The sequence below is a fragment of the Hemiscyllium ocellatum genome, chromosome 4 (genome assembly GCF_020745735.1).
Source record: "Hemiscyllium ocellatum isolate sHemOce1 chromosome 4, sHemOce1.pat.X.cur, whole genome shotgun sequence".
Taxonomy (NCBI): Eukaryota; Metazoa; Chordata; class Chondrichthyes; order Orectolobiformes; family Hemiscylliidae; genus Hemiscyllium; species Hemiscyllium ocellatum.
The window spans coordinates 100,733,928-100,754,057 of NC_083404.1; the positions used below are offsets into that span (position 1 = coordinate 100,733,928).

The 20,130-nt window shown below is 38.4% G+C and overlaps 1 protein-coding gene across 3 annotated transcripts in view; it reads right to left on the reverse strand.

The window, feature by feature from the left end:
- The window catches only part of virma (vir like m6A methyltransferase associated), a 117,026-nt gene that overhangs the window by 38,333 nt on the left and 58,563 nt on the right, over positions 1 to 20,130 (reverse strand). For all 3 annotated transcript variants that reach the window (XM_060823673.1, XM_060823674.1, XM_060823672.1), the window contains exons 12-16: positions 13,544 to 13,646; positions 11,637 to 12,181; positions 7,762 to 7,997; positions 7,256 to 7,508; positions 4,044 to 4,261 (exon numbers count right to left, since the gene is read on the reverse strand). In XM_060823673.1, the coding sequence (XP_060679656.1) occupies positions 4,044 to 4,261; positions 7,256 to 7,508; positions 7,762 to 7,997; positions 11,637 to 12,181; positions 13,544 to 13,646 (1,355 nt within the window). The remainder of the gene's footprint in view (positions 1 to 4,043; positions 4,262 to 7,255; positions 7,509 to 7,761; positions 7,998 to 11,636; positions 12,182 to 13,543; positions 13,647 to 20,130) is intronic.

Below are 20,130 nucleotides of genomic sequence, written 5' to 3' on the forward strand. Positions count from 1 at the left end.
AAAAGGGAGGCACTGTTCCAAACTATGAACTATTCCTATTATGGGCTAGTGTGGCGTTAGGAAAGAAAGTTCAGTTGTCAGCAGATCAATAGGATTAAGGTCAAGGTAGGAGTTAGGAGGAGTCATGAATTGTAGAAAAAGTACTGCAACAAATCTAGAGAAAGATACAAGGATCAATCAGTGATCAGAAGCATCAAGTTGCTTACAGATGCATAAGATTATGAAGGCAATCAAAATAGAAGTAAAAAATTAAGAATGTGCAGAAAGAAGGTGACCGTGACAGCATCAGTAACACAGAAGATGTCAAGAAAGGCTACAAAGCTGTAGAGAGTTTGGAAGCGAGAAAGGAGGCTGTAGATGACACAATTTTAGGGGCTTTTGTGGCATACAAAGTTTCCATACCTCTGAGCAAGGATGCTTTGGTTCAAGTCCCACTCTGCTCCCAAGTGTATAATAACATATCTGAATAGGGTGCTTCAAAAATGTCGAAATTCAAAGGTCTCTCAGTGCTGGTTAAATGCAGAATGTGAATCCAGGAGTTGTTTCAGTGAGGGAAATTAGTCGAGGAGGGAAATTATAAATTAATTGAAAAATATAAATAAGTTGAATTATTATGAAATATCATTGGACAGGTGATATGTCACAGGTTGAGTATGTAGAAGCTCCAAGATGCTAGACCTTCATGGTAGTGACTGCAGCTTGATGTATCCGCTCAGAGTTGTCAAAACATAGAAATAGGAGAAGTAGGCCATTAAGCTCTTTCAGTTTGCTCAACCATTCAATGTGATCCTAGTTGATCATTCAACTCAGTATCCCGTTCCCACCTTCTTCCCATGCCCTTGGAATCCTTTACTTCCTAGAGCTATATTTATTTCCTTCTTGAAAACATTCAATATATGGCCTCAACCACTTTCTGTAGCAGAGAACTCCACAGGTTCACCACTTTCTAGGTGAAGAAATGTCCCTGATTTCGTCCTAAATGGGTTAGCCCATATCCTTCGATGTGACCCTGAGTACTGCACATGCCAGTCATCAGAAACATGTGTTTACTGTGTTTACTCTGTTTAGTCTGATTAGAATTTAATTGGCTTCTATTAGATTCCACCACCTGTAAATATGGTCCAAACTGATCTAGTTTCTCTTCATACATCAGTCCTGCCATCCCAGGAATCAGTCTGGTAAACTTGCATTGTACTCCCTCCGTAGCAGAGACATCTTTCCTCAGACAGGGAGTCCAAAACTGCACACAATACTCAGGTATGGTTTCATCCTATACAAGTGCGGCAAGATATCTCTGCTCCTGTACTCGAATCATCCCAAATGGAGGTCAACATACAAAACGTCTTCTTCACACCTGTTGCACTTGTATGCTTGATTTCAACAAATGGTGGAAGACAAGGACATGCAAGTCTCGCTGCACCATTCCCAATCTATTGCCATTCTGTTAATAATCTGCCCTTCTGTTTTTGCTACCAAAGTGGATAACCTCATTTGCCCACATTATACTTAATCAGCCATGCATTTGCCTACACACTCAGCTTTTTCTAATATGACTGAACGTTCTCTGCATCCTCCTCACAGTTCACCCTTCCTCCTAGTTTTGCGTCATTTGCAAACTGGGAGATATTACATTTAGTTCCCACATCTAAACAATTAATATACATTGTGAATATATATGCTGGGGTTCCAAGCACTGATCCCTGCAATACTCGCTAGTCACTACCTGCCACTCAGAAATAAAAACCTACATTCCTACATTTTGTTTTCTGTCTACCATCCAATTGTCTATCTGTCAGTACACTACCCTCGATCCCATGCAGTTTAATGTTACAAGCTAATCTCTTATGTAGGACCTTATCAAAAGCCTTCTTAAAGTCCAAGTAAACCTCATCCTCTGGCTCCCCTGGAGTTACATCCATGAATTATTTCAGTGGGTTTTCAAGGATGATTTGCCTTTTGTAAATCCATCTTGACTATGCTCAATCCTGTCACTGTTTTCGAAGTGATCTGCTATTAAATATTTTATCACAGACTCCAGCAGTTCCCCTAATATCATGTCAGGGTGGCTGGTCTAAAATCCCCTGTTTTCTATGTTATTTTTAAAACACCTTAGCAACCCTCCAGTTTAAAATACAGCATTAGCACCGTAATGTCAGGTTACATTAGTTCCAAAGTTCAAGAATGTAGAATCAGTTTGGGTGGAACTAAGAATTTATGAAGGAGCAGAAAATGTTCGTGAAATTGTTTATACGCCACCAACAGCAGTCAATCATGGGATAAGTCAGGAAATTAGAGGTTCGTATAACAAGGGTAGTACAGTGATCTTGAGAACTTTAAACTACATACAGACTGAGGAAACCAAATTAGTACGAATGTTGTGAAGGACGAATGTTTGGAATGCATGCAAGGTGGTTTACTAGAATGGAACGCTGAGGAACCAGATAGGAAATAGGCTATTTTAGATCCAGCACTGTGAAATGAGAATGTGTTAATCCATCAGCTTCAGCAGAGAATGACCACAATATGAAAGCATGTTATTTCAGCTTGAGAATTATGCTGTCCAATCAGAAATTAAGAGCTGAAAATGTGTTGCTGGAAAAGCGCAGCAGGTCTGGCAGCATCCAAGGAACAGGAGATTCGACGTTTCGGGCATAAGCCCTTCTTCAGGAATGAGGAAGGGCTTATGCTCGAAACGTCAAATCTCCTGTTCCTTGGATGCTGCCTGACCTGCTGCGCTTTTCCAGCAACACATTTTCAGCTCTGATCTCCAGCATCTGCAGACCTCACTTTCTCCTCCAATCAGAAATTAAATCTACCAAACAAAATTATGAAGTTGTGAGGGGCAAACCGCTGATGGTGGATTAAGCAAGTACATATAATGTCAGACATTAGACAGGAAGTGTATTTTTTTAACGCACAATAATCCAGCCAAGTGTTCCAACTGCAGTGACAAAATAAATCAAGGACTGTATTAGATCAAAGGAAATGGACTACAGAGCTAATGAAATTAAAATGGCAAGCCAGAGAAACAAGACAATGAAGATTCAGTAAATTAACTCTGAGATGGGAGGGAAATACCCTCTGAGAAAAAAAAACTGGTCTACATTCTCTGGTAAATTCTGACAAGGATTTACAAAGTTGATGCAAGAAGGTCATTTCCTCTGGTTTGGTGATGTGATGAGGCTAGAATCAGGGGATAAAGTCTCAGAAATTAGAACTGAAATGAGAGGAACGTCTTCACTCAGAGGAATTCTCTACTGCAACAGGCTGTGGAGGTTTAGTCATCATATATGTTCACAATAGAGATTAATAAGACTTTATATATAAAAAATATCAAGAAACACAGGGATAGTACAGGAAAATTGAGTTTGAATGGAAGGTCGGTCAGTATCTTACTGGATGGCAAAGTAGGCTTGAAGGGCTGAATGGCCTACTGTTACCCTACTTGATATATTCTCATATTGTCATGTTCTTAAAAGAGAAATCCAAACTTCTTGGAAGCAGATTTATTATGGATGTGAAGTGGAATTTCAACCAAGTTGGAGAACATAATGCAAATAACCTTGATAGATAAAAATTTAAGGAAGCATCTACTAAAGAAAAAGCTATTAGTCAAGACTTACAAAAGCATGCAGACAGTTTAGCAAACTTGGTTCACAAGCTAATTTACATTTGTATGGCTCCCGGTGAAAACCTGATGGACAGCACAATCCAAAAAACAATTTGTGAACTACCAATTATGGGTCACTATCTCAAACTCAAATAAAATAATTATTCAGCATGGAATTCAGATGGTTACTGAAGTGTTTCAATGGTATAAGGACTGGTTCATAGGTTAATGCACACATTCTTCATTCTACTCCACAAGTTCAGCAGATTTTCAGTGCTAAATAACTGCAAGACCACAATCCTTTCAAACTGAACAAAATTATTCATTTTGGTGATAGCTAACTCAAATCAAATTTCCAGCATGTTGTACTTCTATTTATCAATCTAAAAAGGCTTAAATTAAAAAGCTTTAAAAATGTCTCCAATACCATTACCTCTTCAAATAGAAAAAGCCATATTCATGTTCTGTTAAAAACATCATGGTCCTGAGACATGTAAGTACTGTGGTATAAGTGGTCTCACTGTTAGCTAGTGCTTGCAAGAAACTGTCACATATTTGTGATAGAAGTTCTCCGTTTGGCAGGGAATTGGATAGCTGTTCCAGGTCAGAACCAGGTCCCTCAGTTGAGTTTGTCAACATCAATGAAATGTCCTGCAAGTGTGGGGGGAAAGGAACCAATATCAAAATACCATTTACCGATTTTTGTTTGAGCTTACATTAAAGAACATATTTTACAATGTCTCATTAGAATGAGAAGCACCTATTAATAATCCACAATGAAGGGTGAACTCAACTACAATTCAAGAAATAATCAAACTTACAATCTTAAAAGTGGTGATACAAAAAGTTCGATTTTGGTTTCAAAAAGTAGAATGAACTTCAAATGTTTTTTGTTATACAGAAACCAGCAACTAGGGAGCACCAAACCTTTATTAGAAGAACAGTCGTTGCCCAATAATCAAATAGATTGATTGTTTAAGTGGGTCTTCTCCATCCAGAACAACTTATTGGTGATTTTGCATAACTGAGAAATCATGAGCAATTATATGTTTTGTGAAACAGTCTTGAAGGGAAATACAGACTGTTTTCTATTTCTTTTCCCTTTCCTCCAAGATTAAGCCTTTTACAGATCTACAAATTTGACAATGAGGTACAGTTATAAACAACAACATTTAAAAGGCATCTGGATGGGTACATGAATAGGAAAGATTTAGAAGGATATGCGCCAAACGCTGGCAAATGGGACAAGATTAATTCAGGATATCTGGTCGGCATGGACAAGTTGGACTGAAGGGTTTGTTTCTATGCAGTACATTGCTGTGACTCAATAATATGAATTAGGAACAGGAGAAGGCCAGTTGCCTGAAGAGTTGTTGCTTAAAAGCTTGCCTGATAATTACACCGAAAACCAATGAAGAGGGGACTTTCTGCAAAGGTATTCGTAAATAAACTTGCAGCAGTTTATGATTTTGGATTTATACAAACTCATTCTCAACACAATTTTTATACCATTCCTTGCTCACAATACAAATCTTGTGAAATATTACACAAATTGTCATCTCTTTGAATATAGTATATGAGTCAGCAGTAGAATGGATTCAGACTTGCTAGAAGAACTAAACAATACAGAAGGTTTTTTTTCTTTAATAAAGAGGAGTGATTATTCAACTGATGGTTTTTTTTGTCAATGTTGGGTACAAGGATTCACAAGTGAGTCGCAGTGCAAGCTTTTCTTCACTCTGACCCCAAACCATGCCAACATAAGTCTACTCTCAATCTGTCAGTGCAGTATTTTCCATTCTCTATACAGTACCAGACATTTTGTGGTCTAGGAATGATTGCCAATTGGTGATAAATTACCGATTTTATGCTTTGGGCTCACAGCCACTACAAACTGATTAAAACTGGCAAAACTAATTTCATTCATGACTCTCTCAGCAAGATGACAGAACCCAATGGATACTATTACTCCGGATTAGTTTGGACTGAAGTCAAGTCAGATACAGATGATAGGGCAGTCATTTAACTATTCTCAATATTAGAATTTTCAAGCAGTGCAAAATTGGGAAAATAAACATCAATTTCCTATTAACTTAAATTAACTTTCGTATTACCTTCACCTAAATTGAAAACGGCCCGGTCATCCTGCTGCAGGTTCATAAAACCATGTCAGTTATTTTAGATAGATTTAATTAAGGCTGAATAGCTGAGAACGGACACTCAACTGGCTTCACATGCAAACACTTTCCATTTACAGCACAAGAAGTGCTATGACAATTCTTTGGAAAACAGAATCATGTAAACTATTAATTTCCTTTCTTAAAGCTTGGGAAAAAAAACTTCCTGTTGGCACTTGGAGCTCTGCTGATTTGCAGAGCCAAATGCATATTACTGTACATAGATGAAAACAAACATTTTTATGAAAACAGCTTACTGCCTTTCCCTGTTGCAATGCTAGATATCTTACTATGCTTGTTGTGAAGATTAATCTGTTATTATTTTCCTTGGATTAATATCAATACCAACCTGTAAACATAACTCAGCATCTGAATTTCTCCTCTAACATTGCATTCTTAATTTTCAGGTCTTCTCTTTCGTCAAAACATACTAGTCATATAGGTGTACAGAATGGAAGCAAATCTGTCAGTCCAACTCATCCATGCTGACCAGATATCCTAAATTAATCTAGTCCCATTTACCAGCACTTGCCATTCCTCTAAACACTTCCTATTCATGTATCCAACCAGATGCCTTTTAAATGTTGCAATTGTACCCACCTCACCACTTCCTCTGGCAATTCATGACACACTCTCTCACACTCCAGGTGAAAATGATGCTTCTTAGGTCCTTTTTATCTCTTTTCGCTCTCACCTTAAACCTATGCCCGCTAGGTTTGGACTCCCCTACCCTGGGAAAAAGACCTTGGCGATTCACCATACCCTTGTCCCTCATGATTTTATAAAACTCTAAGGTCATCCCTCAGCTACCGATATTCCAGGGAAAAGAGCCCCAGCCTATTCAGACTCTCACTATAGCTCAAACCCTCCAACCCCCACAATATTCTTGTCAATCTTTACTGCATCCTTTCAAGTTTAATAACATCTTTCCTATAGCAGGGAGACCAGAATTGAACATAACATTCAAAAGTGGCCTAACCAATGTCCTACTTACAGAAATGCAGTTTTAAACCAATGTGAGAGTAAAAGAAACTGCTTGTTTCATCTGACTGAGTTTGCTTGTATTAAAAAAATCTGTGCTTAAGGGATCGACCAGTATTGTTATTTCAAATATAAATTTAAATATATATAAAAATTGAAGAGTAATAATTTTCATTAATGGATATTCTCAGTATTTAGACATCACTTTTTAAACTCTCTTCGCTTTGCTATTAGGGAATTCGATGAGAAACACAGAATACAAAAATGTCTTTTACAAGGCTGCATCTGGTACTTGGTTCTGTCAGCAATTGTGAATATTGCCTTATCATCATCATATACTCAACAACATGAAGTAAAGGTCTGTATTAGTTTCAAGGAAACTCAATTATTTTGCTAACAATGTGAAAAGAACTTGTGTCCATAAATGCCTGGGATTAAAGAACAAGATGAGAGAAAGGTTAGCTTTTAAACTAATAACAAAAATTACCTGGTCACAGAGGGACTGCACAAAAGAAGCAATATATTCAGCACAGTGCTGGTGATGTACATTGTCAACTGCTGTCTGTAGCAATTCCAGCATTACTTGAAAGATCTCCACAAATCTCTCATCACCTTTGCTGGTTCCACTTAAAAGATGTAAAAGGGCAGCCTTGCAAGCTCCATGTGAAGCTAAAGAATCCAACAGTGCAAGCAGACGTGCAGTCTGGGCAGTGGAGACTCTCTCTTTTCCTTCTAAAGGACTGTGAAATAGAAATTATTTAAACATTGCAGCCAAGACTTTCTTACCTGAATGAAAAAAAAAGCTTCCTGCTCAAACAAATAAAACTACTAAAAATAAAGCATTTTACATGTTCTATTCTTTCAACTTAAACTTGCCCAAAGTAAATAAAAGTCTTAAAACGCTCTTTAAAAACAATTCCTCAGCTACTTGCAGAAAAAAACTGTTGATACCATAATCAAGTAAAGCAGATTAGAGCGCAAAAAACTGAATACCTGCTCAAATCTTCTACAATCAAGTCCAATACAGTCCTTAGGATAAGGAGAGCTGTAGGAGAAGCCAGATCGCACAGTTGTATGCACACACGCCTAAGTATCTGTTGCAGAGTTTGACATGTGGATCCAAAGCTGGAACGTACTATTTCTTGCAGGAACTTTGCTTGTATTTGAAGGTGAATGCTCCACAGTTTTCGGGTATTCAGTGCAATAGCTACACCTTCTGATGAAATTGGCTAACAAGCGAGATAATATATTTGTGGTTACATGAAATATAAAAATATTGGACTTTTTAAGCTAAAATATGAATGTTTAGGAAGATGCAGTCACCAGTTACAACAGCCGTACAAATTAAAAAGCTTTGTTTAGAGACATTTATCACACATTTGAAATCACGTTTGTGATTCAATATATTGTAATACAACACAATACCTCAGAACACTGTGTTTTGAACCTGACAATTATTTTAAACAGAAAGACAGTTTAAATGTCATTTTACTCAGCTTCATTAGCCTATGAATAAAAACTGCCATTCTGTACTGTAAAGTTTTTCTTGGAGAACCAACTTGCTTTTCTTTAGTGGCTACGAATATTTACTTTAAACTTATGAATACTCAAAGCGAATTGACTGAATTACAGAGTGCTGCACGAATGCACTAAACTATATGCAACTTCAGGGACAGCAGAGAAAGAAACAGAAAAATTATTGAAAAAAAGCAATTCTATACTTACCCTGACATCAGTTCTTTGCAACATTTTCCTCCTTGGCCCACATTAAATGAAACACTCAAGGTAAAGCCTCGTGATGCATATTTGTCTACTTTTACATACTGAAAACACCTCATACAACTATTTTTGAAATGCTCAACTTCCTGAAATTGTGGTTTGACTTGTCCTTCATCTGGGACATCAATGATTCAATATTAAGGCTCAGCCTACATCCCTGAACCTCGGTTCTCATCACATCCTGATGCTCATCAGCAGTAATTGGAAGTGTTTTGAACCCAAAGTTGAAAAATAGGCTTCTATAGCAAGCAGCATCAGTAAAATTGGCCAGCCATTAAGGTCAGCTTTAAAAATATAACATAGAGATAGCTTGGGTATTAACTGGATGAATGATAAAAGCCTTCCTTTGACCAAACATGGACTCAACCTGAAATTGCTCTTTGACTTAAATCACAAATATATCCAAGGGTTTAAAAAAAAGGCAACTTATATTCAAATTGTTGTGCTTTCACAACAGTGAGAATCAAAGATTTCTTTAAAAAATTATCTTTCTTGGTCATTTTAAAACCTCACCCCTCCATGCCCATCTTATCAAAGTAATTGAGAACTTGCCAGATGCAATTGCACTATCGAAGGTGATACTGCAATGCCTTCCCTTAAATAATTATCTTCTTGCGTGAGCCTGAACATCAAGTGTTTTGTGTGACAACTTTAGGGAATTCACATCTTGGCATGATCCTGTCTGCAGCTAGCTGCAACATACAATAACTTTTAGAAAGCACCTTTCCACTCTATTGCTTATTAACTATAAATGAGATTCTTCTCCACAAAATGAAGTGTAACGGTTCACTGAATTAAGCTTACTATCAGCCCATTGCTAATCAGCTCTAAGTATCGAATCAGGGACTTGCTCAGCCTATCTGGGGCAAATGTCTCCAAATGCCCAAAACATTTTGCTGATATTTGCATTTTTGTCTGTACTGAACATGTGTTAAAATGTATACATACGCATGTTTAAAAATGTTTCATCATTTCCTAACATCCACTTAAACAGATAGGCCTAAGTGAGTTCACTTGATATTAACAAAGTAAACAGTGGTAGGAACAAGAAGGCATTAATCCACTACCTGGTCCATAAATTAATATTTAAAGCCAAGAATGGATTTACTCTGCTATAAATCTAATTAAATCAGAGATATAATAAGAATCATGGAATTCCTTTAGGGTGGAAGCAGGTCATTTGGCCCATCAAGTTCACACCAACCATCTGAAGAACATCCCACCAAAACCCACCCTATCCCTCTAATGCTGCATTTCCAAGAGCTAATGCATCCAGCCTGCACATCCCCGGACTGTGGGAGGAAATCAGAGCACCCAGAAGAAACCCATACAGACATGAAAGAATGTGCAAACTCCACAAATAAGGTGCCTGAGGGTTGAATGGAGCCCGGGTCCTTGGTGCTGTGAGGCAACAGTGTTAACCACTGAGCCACTGTGCCATTAGATTATTTAACAGACGATACATTACTCATGATTAGGGGTGACCTTAATCTTCATGTTGATTGGGATCGCCAGAGGAACAACTTATACAGCCTATTCTGGACAGTTTTCCAGAACAATGCATTGTGAATCCAAGCAGTGATATGGCTATTTTGGATATAGTGATGTGTAATGAGGCACATTTAATAGATGATGTCAAAGATCCACTTAGAAACAGAAACCATAACATGATAGAATTTAGCATTCAGTTTGAGCGACAGGTATTTGGGTCAGAAACAATTGTGATAAGCTTAAATAAGGGTGATTACAATGGAATGAGGGCAGACGTGGCTGGTGTGGACTGGGAAAGGCGTTTAGCAGCAAAAATGGTTGAGTCTCAGAAGCTAAACATTCATGGTTCACAGCAAAGACATATTCCTTTGTGTGTGTGTGTGTGTGTGTGTGTGTGTGTGTGTGTGTGTGTGTGTGTGTGTGTGTGTGTTGTTGGGGGGGGGGGGGGGAGAAGAAGATTCCAGGAAGGATGTAAATGAACCATGATGAACAGGTTAGGAAACCATGTTTAACTAGGGAAGTTAATGGCGGCATCAGACTGAAAGAAACAGTGTGGCAGAGATTAGCAATAAGCCAGAGGATTGTGAAAGTTTTCAAAACAAACAAAAGACAAAAAAAGATAATATACTTTGACAGTAGACTTGCACATAATATTAAGGCAGCAGGGCCTTTTTTAAATATATTAAAAAGAGAGAATCCAAAGTGATCATGGGCTCCTTACAGAATGAGGCTGAAGAAATATTAATGGGGAACCAGGAAATGGCTGAGGAGTTGAATAAATACTTTGCATCGCACTAATAGCATCCCAAAATTACTACAATATATTTAAATGGCAAAAGGGCAGGAAATGAATAAAATAACTATCGCTAGGGAAACGAAGATGGCTAAAGACCAAGAGTTCCCCAGGACCAGATGGGATGCAACCTAGTGGTTTCAGGAAGCAACTACAGAGATAGTTGAAACACTAGTAGTAATTTTCTAGGAATCCTCAGATTCTGAAAAGTCCCAGAGGACTAGAAAACTGTCAATACAAACTTCATTAAAAGGGAAGATGACAAATAACACAACTACTGGCCAGTTAGCTTAACATCTGTTTTTAGGAAAACATTTGACTGCATTATAAAGGATACAATATTATAGCATTTAAGAATACACAATATGAGCAATCAGAAATAGCATAGTTTCATGAAGGAGAATTCATGCCTAACAAATTTATTAGAATTCTTTAAGTAGTACACATAATGGGGAACAAGGAGATGTAATATACTTGGGCCAACGAGGGCCACAAAGATTGGCTGGTGATAGAGCCACAGGATACCAATGGAATGTCTCGTCTTATTTGGAAAATTGAATTCTTTAATTATTAGCTCTGAGACAGTACTGATCAACATATCTCAATACTTCAACCAATGATTCCACTTGAGATGAGACTAAAATGATTTTTAAGTAAACTAGATTTTTGAGTAAAACAATATTTTCTATACAGAAAGATCACTTCCCATGAAACCATTGAAAACAGATATAATGATCGGTATACTACTGACAGGCATTCAATGTTCACGAGTCATTTGAAAGCAAATTAAAGGAATGCATCTTACCTGTGTGGTTTGCATGGGCAGTGGAAAAGGCAAGAGTTCTGAAAGCAGCAACATTCCAGAGAAAAATCCTTCTGGTGTTTTCAATACAAAGGAAAGGACTTCCTTTAACATTAATGACCACGTGTTGTTTGCCAGAGATTCCTCAGAATAAGCAACCTGTTCATTGACTCCTTGAGTAAAAGTAAGTAGAATATCAACAATGTCATTCTGAATCTTTTGCTCTTCATCATCCAGTCGTCCAGACAGAGGTATAGAGCAAAGAACCATGTGGAGTGTAACCAGTACTGTGGGAACTCGGACATCCTTAAATTCAAAAGACCCTCCTCTTAGAAGTTCTGTCAACATAGCCTTCAAAAGGGAAAGAGTGCATCTTGTAATGGAAAGGATCATAATCCTTTGCAATGTAGTTCCCATATTTGCATGCAGTCTCCAGGGAAGTATTAAGACACTGTTGAGTTTTTGAAGTATTCGAATAAGTATGTCCATGCCTTCTGCAGAAAACAATTGAATAATTGCAAGGTTCCACTTAAGATCTTTCTGCTGACCTAGTGAAGGAAATAGAATAATATTTTCAAGAAAGCAAGTATAAAACACACATCATTTTTACATAAAATGCATGCTGTCAATCCATAACCTCCAAACAGCATAATTAAAATCAATTTTAGGATTCACTGGCTAAATGCCAATTTTTTAAAGATAGTTTTCAAAGTGAACCGGAGCAAAACCGCACAGACTCATTTGCTGATGTGGGCAAGATATCTAAAAAAAATGTAGTCGTTCACTAGTTCCAGATCAGAAAGGTTTTGAAAACCGTGTTTCACTGAAATTAGTAAAATATTTAGTGAAAGATGAAGAATTGGTGAAATCAGTTTCTAATACCTGCATTTGGGCTGATAATGGTAAACAATAACTGCGAAATCGGTATTTTATTGCTAGGAACAAAACAAAAGAAATTAATTATCTCCAGTTAGGAATCTCAGGGCCTTAAATTACTGTCAAACCATTAGTGAGGTTAATAGGAACCACTGCTTTTTACGTATGAATGTTGCAGTAATTTCTGGCAAAGGACAGATGGACAATATAAAAATCCCAGAATTTATGTCAGAGATACACTATTACAGTTAGCTTCATCATAAATTAACAGCTGTCTGCCTCATAACTGAAATCAACTGAAGAGAATGAAGGTTCTGTATTTACACTACAGGTACAAACTAAACTCTCCACAAAAGGTTTCATCCATTCCAGTTAAATTCCCTGTTAACAAAGTGATCATTTTTAACAAGACACCAGCAGTGACTATAAAATTGGTGGATTCATATATGGGGCTTTAATTATTGTTGAAGGCTTTTAAAATGTAAAATATTCATTTTTTAAAACATATTTTACTGGATGTCTCTATCTCTTCCCCTAAATTTAATCTTTGCCCCATTTTCTGCTTCTCTTTCTGTACCTGATTTGACATTGAATTCACTCACGTGAATTTTTACTCTCTTGTGAGTTCTTGTGCTGCAAACTTCACAATTCTTCAATCTGATTGGTAAAGAAAATATATAGTTGCTCATCCTTTTCATACGACTTCCCTCACTTCAACTTTATCAGCTCTTTCACTGAGCAACATTTCTTTTAAAAAAAGTGTAAAAAAAACTTAACTGGGCAAGTTTTACTCACAGTAGATACCACTAGATGCCCTGCAACAGCATGTTATGATGCAGCTTCTTGGTTCTAAAGATAAGATCACCACCTCCAAGACTTACCAATAAATGCTTATGTTTACTTTTGATTTTAAAGAGGACATCAATCAAAAAGTCTTCACCCATTAAGCTCTTACATTGACTTTTGAAATAACTAAAGCAGCAATTACTAAAATTGATATTACTATTGTATTAATGCAATCCCATTTGCCATACCTTCAAGAGGGTGAGGTGGGCACGCAATGTGACAAAGGACACGCAGTGCAGTGGTTAGTCCAGCACCTTCCTGAGTCATTTGAATGGTCAAATTATCCAGATTCTAAAAAAAAGTAAAACAACATTCTTCTTGAAATGATCAATGCCAAATACTGATAGTCTAAACTGGCAAGTTACTAAAATAATCAGTTTCAAATTTTAGTTTAATGTAAAGAATTTCAAAAGTTACTGATACATACAATATATCTGTATTGTCAAAATTAATCATCTTCCACAATTGTGAACTTATTAATTTTTAATGAAACACTTATTATAGAAAATCTGGAATTCAAAAAGTTATCAAATTCAAAACCACTACTACATTTATAAATGTAGTACTCACACATGCACTCCCTCACAGACTTAAGACACTGCGCGCGCGCGCACTCACACTCTCACTCACAACCCCCACCCCAGACAGACAGACAAAGACCCACATGCACATATATATTTTGTGGGGTGAATTTGTACTTGCAGAATTACATTGCACTTTGCTCAAAAACTGCATACATTCATGTAGAACTCTGAGCTCAAAAACTGCATGAATTTATGTAAAACTCTGCTTTCTCACTTTTTAGTTTAGAATCAATCTAAACATCAGGTCATAGACAGAGAACACAGGGGCTAACACCTTCAACATATTGTCTAGCTATCATCATTGTTAACAGCTCACCCGAAAATGTAACTTTAAAAGAAAAGGGTTTTGTGATTTACACATGAAAGAAGTGAAACTATCACTGTATTCTAACAGATGAAAGGCTTAACAGACTTAACATTAAGTTAACAAGGCTTAACATTAATTTTTCAATGTATAATTTCAGTTACATCACACTGCAAATTTTTGCTATAAATTCTGTGTTACGATCGAGCCCTCCATGGGTGATCTCATGGCTGATCTGGTAATCTTCATTGCCACATTCCAGCCTTTTCCCCATAATCCTTGATGCTGTTACTGACTAAAAGGCTGTCTATCCAGGCCTTGAATATAACATTCCAGCCTCAACAGCCCTCCATGGTCATGAATATCACAGATTCACTACCCTGAGAAGAAATTCGATCTCATCTGTCTTAAATGTGCGACCTCTTATTTATCTAATAAGGGAAAAACGACCTTTCTAGATATACCCTGTCATTGAGAAGGTGACCAAATAGGTGGATGAGGGTAAAGCCGTTGATGTGGTGTACATGGATTTCAGTAAGGCGTTTGATAAGGATCCCCATAATAGGCTGCAGCACAAAATACAGAGGCATGGGATTGAGGGCGATTTAGCGGTTTGGATCAGAAATTGGCTTGCTGAAAGACGACAGAGGGTGGTGGTTGATGGGAAATGTTCATCCTAGAGTTCAGTTACTAGTGAGGTTCGGCAAGGATCTGTTTTGGGTCCACTGCCGTTTGTCATTTTTATAAACTATCTTGGTGAGGGCGCAGAGGGATGGGTTAGTAAATTTGCCGACGACACTAAGGTCAGTACAGTTGTGGATAGTGCTGAAGGTTGTTGTAGATTACAGAGGGACATAGATAAGCTGCAGAGCTGGATTGAGAGCCAGTTTAAATGGAGTTTAATGCAGAAAGGTGTAAGGTGATTTACAAGAGTAACAGGAATGCGGAATACTGGGCTGATGGTAGGATTCTTGATAGTATAGATGAGCAGAGAGATCTCTGTCTCCATGTACACAGATGCCTCAAAGTTGCCTCTCAGGTTGATCGGGTTGTTAAGAAGGCAGAGTGTGTTAGCTTTTATTCGTAGAGGGATTGAGTTTCTGAACCATAAGGTCATGCTGCAGTTGTCAGACTCTCTGGTGCGGCCTCACTTGCAGTACTGCATACGGTTCTGGTCACCGCATTATAGGAAGGATGTGGAAGCTTTGGAAAGGGTTCAGAGGAGATTTACTAGGATGTTGCCTGGTATGAAGGGAAGGGCTTACGAGGAAAGGCTGAGGAACTTGAGGCTGTTTTCATTAGAGAGAAGTTGGTTGAGAGGTGACCTAAGTGAGACATATAACATAATCAGAGGGTTAGATAGGTTGGACATTGAGAGCCTTTTTCCTCGGATGGTGATGCCTAGCACGAGGGAAAAAGCTTTAAATTGAGGGGTGATAGATATAGGACAGATGACAGAGGTAGTTTCTTTACTCAGAGAGTAGTAGGGGCGTGGAACATTACCTGCTTGCAACAGTAGTAGACTCACCAACATTAAGGGCATTTAAATGATCATTGGATAGACATATGGATGAGAATGGAACAGTGTAGGTTAGATGGGTTTTGGATTGGTTTCACAGGTTGACGCAACATCGAGGGCTAAAGGGCCTGTACTTCACTGTAATGTTCTACTTTCTGTAAGTTTTCTAAGAATCATGCAGATTTCGATAAGTTCTCCTCTCATTCTTCTATATTCCAATGTGTACACATTCAATGTATTCAAACTCTTCTCATAAGACACCCCTATATGCCTGGTATCAGCCTACTGCACCTTTTCTGGACTGTCTTCAACACAGTATCTTTCCCTAGAAAGAGGGCCCAAATATTTGAGAAGTGGTCTAACGTGTACCTTTGTATGGCAGATTTCCTTCCTTAAAATTTCCCTAAATTGCAATACCATTAAGGGTTTTACTAACAACCGTAATAGTTTCACGGTCATCGGAGGACGCTTAACTTCAGACTTTTATTCAATTCAATTCAAATCATCGGTCATGGCAGGATTCAAACCCACGTCCCCAGAACACTATCTGAATCACGGGATTAATAGTCCAGCAATGATATCATGAGGCCATCACCTTACCTTCAACTGGACACTAGTGTTTCATGAAAAATAAATTTCAATAATCTTTTCAGCGATCAGAGTGGCAGTATTTCAAGACAGGATGTTATCTCCCTGGACTTACTAATTTTGGAGTTGTTCTTTGTTCATTTACCACTACACTAAGGAAAAGTGATATTGGAGCATCAAAGCTGCTTAAGCGAGAGGAGTCACTGCTGTAATGTTTAACTCAACTTAAATCATATAAACTACTTGCTTTTAATATCGGAATAAAAATTGAAACACTACCTTCAGCTCATCATTTCCTCCACGTTATTCCATAATTTTACTTGAACTCGCTTTTGCTCTAAAAGAAAGTATAACAAGCGTTCACTTACCTTTAGTTTTCTGCCTTCCTGCTCAAACACCTATTATACAGCGATGCTTGTTTTGTTTAATTTCACATCATACTGACATAAAAGTTTGCTTTTTGTTTAACAACATGAAATCTTGTAACCTGGTTTTATCATTTAATTAGTGGGCATTGGATTTCTCTTTAATTTTTTTTATTTCCTCATGGAAAGTTGGCATTTCAGGGCAATTAAGCATATTACTACGATATTGGAGTCACATCTGTGCCAATGTAAGTTAGTCTTTCCCTAGAGGACATTAGTTAATCAGATGGAGCTTTATGACAATCACCAATGATAGCTAGTAAGCTAGTTTTCAGTTCCAAATATTTTTATTTGAATTAAAATTTTACTGTTGCCATGGTGGTGTTCAAACCTACATCATCAGAACATTAGCCTGGGGCTCTGGATACTAGCCCAGTGACATTACCATGTAACTACTCTTTGGTCCAACCAGTCTGTGCCGAAGAGAGTCTCAAACTAAATTAGTCCCATGTACCTACTCCTGGCTCATATCCCTCTAGATCTTTCCCATTCATATACGCATCCAAATATCTTTAAATGTTGTATTATGTCCACTTCCAACAGTTCCTCTGGAAGTTCAGTCCATACGCAAACCACCGATGTAAAACATTTGCCCCTCATGTATTTTTATTAAATCTCTCCCCTCTCACCTTAAAAATATGCTCCCTAGTCTTGAAATCTCCCATCCCAGGGAAAAGATAACAACCATTAACCCTATTTATACTTCTCATGATTCTATTAACTTCTGTAAAGTCACCTCTCAACCTCCTACGCTCCAGTGAAAAACGTCTCAGCCTATCCAGCCTTTCTTTATGACTCAAACTTCCATACCTGGCAACACCTTTGTAAATCTATTCTCAACTCTCTCAATAGACAATAGGTGCAGGAGTAGGCCATTCTGCCTTTCGAGCCTGCACCACCATTCAATATGATCATGGCTGATCATCCTTAATCAGTATCCTGTTCCTGCCTTATCTCCATAACCCTTGATTCCACAATCCTTGAGAGCTCTATCTAACTCTTTCTTAAATGAATCCAGAGACTGGACCTCCACTGCCCTCTGGGGCAGAGCATTCCACACAGCCACCACTTTCTGGGTGAAGACATTTCTCCTCATCTCTGTCCTAAATGGCCTACCCCGTATTTTTAAGCTGTGTCCTCTGGTTCGGCACTCACCCATCAGCGGAAACATGTTTCCTGCCTCCAGAGTGTCCAATCCTTTAATAATCTTAGATGTCTCAATGAGATCCTCTCTCAGTCTTCTAAACTCAAGGGTATACTAGCCCAGTTGCTCCAGGCTTTCAGCGTAAGGTAGTCCTGCCATTCCAGGAATTGACCTCGTGAACCTACGCTGCACTCCCTCAATAGCCAGAATGTCTTTCCTCAAATTTGGAGACCAGAACTGCATACAGTACTCCAGGTGTGGTCTCACCAGGGCCCTGTACAGCTGCAGAAGAACCTCTTCGCTTCTATACTCAATCCTCTTGTTATGAAGGCCAGCATGCTATTAACCTTCTTCACTACCTGCTGTACCTGCATGCTTACCTTCATTGACTGGTGTACAAAAACACCCAGGTCTCTTTGTACTGCCCCTTTACCTAAATTGATTCCATTTAGGTAGTAATCTGCCTTCCTGTTCTTGCCACCAAAATAGATAACCATACATTTATCCACATTAAACTGCATCTGCCATGCATCTGACCACTCACCTAACTTGTCCAGGTCAGCCTGTAATCTCCTAACATCCTCCTCACATTTCACCCTGACACCCAGCTTAATATCATCAGCAAATTTGCTAATGTTATTACTAATACCATCTTCTAATCATGAACATATATTGTAAAAAGCTGCGGTCCCAGCATTGATCTCTGCGGTACCCCACTGGTCACTGCCTGCCATTCTGAAATGGAGCCGTTTATCACTACTCTTTGTTTCCTATCAGCCAACCAACTTTCAATCCAATTTAGTAATTTGCCCCCAATACCATGCGTCCTAATTTTGCTCACTAACCTCCTATGTGGGACTTTATCAAAAGCTTTCTGAAAGACCAGGTACACGACATCTACTGGATCTCCCTCGTCAATCTTCAGAGTTACATCCTCAAAAAATTCCAGAAGATTAGTCAAGCATGATTTCCCCTTCATAAATCCATGCTGATTCCAACCTATCCTGTTACTACTGTCCAGATGTGTCGTAATTTCATCCTTTATAATAGACTCCAGCATCTTTCCCACCACTGAGGTCAGACTAACTGGTCTATAATTTCCTGCTTTCTCTCTCCCAACTTTCTTAAAAAGTGGTACAACATTAGCCACCCTCCATCCACAGGAACTGATCCTGAATCTATCGATCTCTGGAAAATAATCACCAACGCATTCACAATTTCTCGATCCACCTCCTTCAGTACCCTGGGATGTAGACCATCAGGCCCTGGGGACTTATCAAACTTCAGACCTAACAGTCTCTCCAACACCAATTCCTGGCAAATATAAATTCCCCTAAGTTCAGGTCCTTCAGCCAACGTTATCTCAGGGAGATTGCTCGTATCTTCCCCAGTGAACACAGATCTGAAGTACCAATTCAATTCTTCTGCCATTTCTTTGTTCCCCATAATATATTCCCTGTTTCTGTCTTCAAGGGCCCAAATTTAGTCTTAACCATTTTTTTGCCTTTCACATACCTAAAAAAGCTTTTACTATCCTCCTTTATATTTTTGGCCAGTTTACCTTCGTACCTCATTTTTTCTCTGCGTATTTCCTTCTTAGTAATCCTCTGTTGTTCTTTAAAAGCTTCCCAGTCCTCCATTTTCCCACTTTGCTATGTTATACTTTTTCTCTTTTAACTTTATATGTTTCTTAACTTCCCTCGTCAGCCCTGGCCACCCATGCCTCCTCCTAGGATCTTTCTTCCTTTTTGGAATGAACTGATCCTGCATCTTTGGCATTATACACAGAAATATCCACCATTGTTCCTCCACTGTCATCCCTCCCTCATAGCTGCATAGTTCCCTTTATTCAACAGAAATATTGTCACTTCCAATTGTACCCTCTCCGTCTCAAATTGCAGATTGAAGCTTATTATATTTATGGTCACTACTTCTCAATGGCTCCTTCACTTCAAGGTCCCTGATCAATTCTGGTTCGTTGCACAATATCAAATCCAGAATTGCCTTCTCCCTGGTAGGCTCCAGCACCAGCTGTTCTAAGAATCCATCTCTGAGGCACTCCACAAAGTCTCTTTCTTGAGGTCCAATACCATCCTGATTCTCCCAGTCTACCTGCATGTTGAAATCCCACATAACAACTGTAGTAACATCTTTGCGACAGGCCAATTTCAGTTCCTGATTCAACTTACATCCGACATCCAGACTACTGCT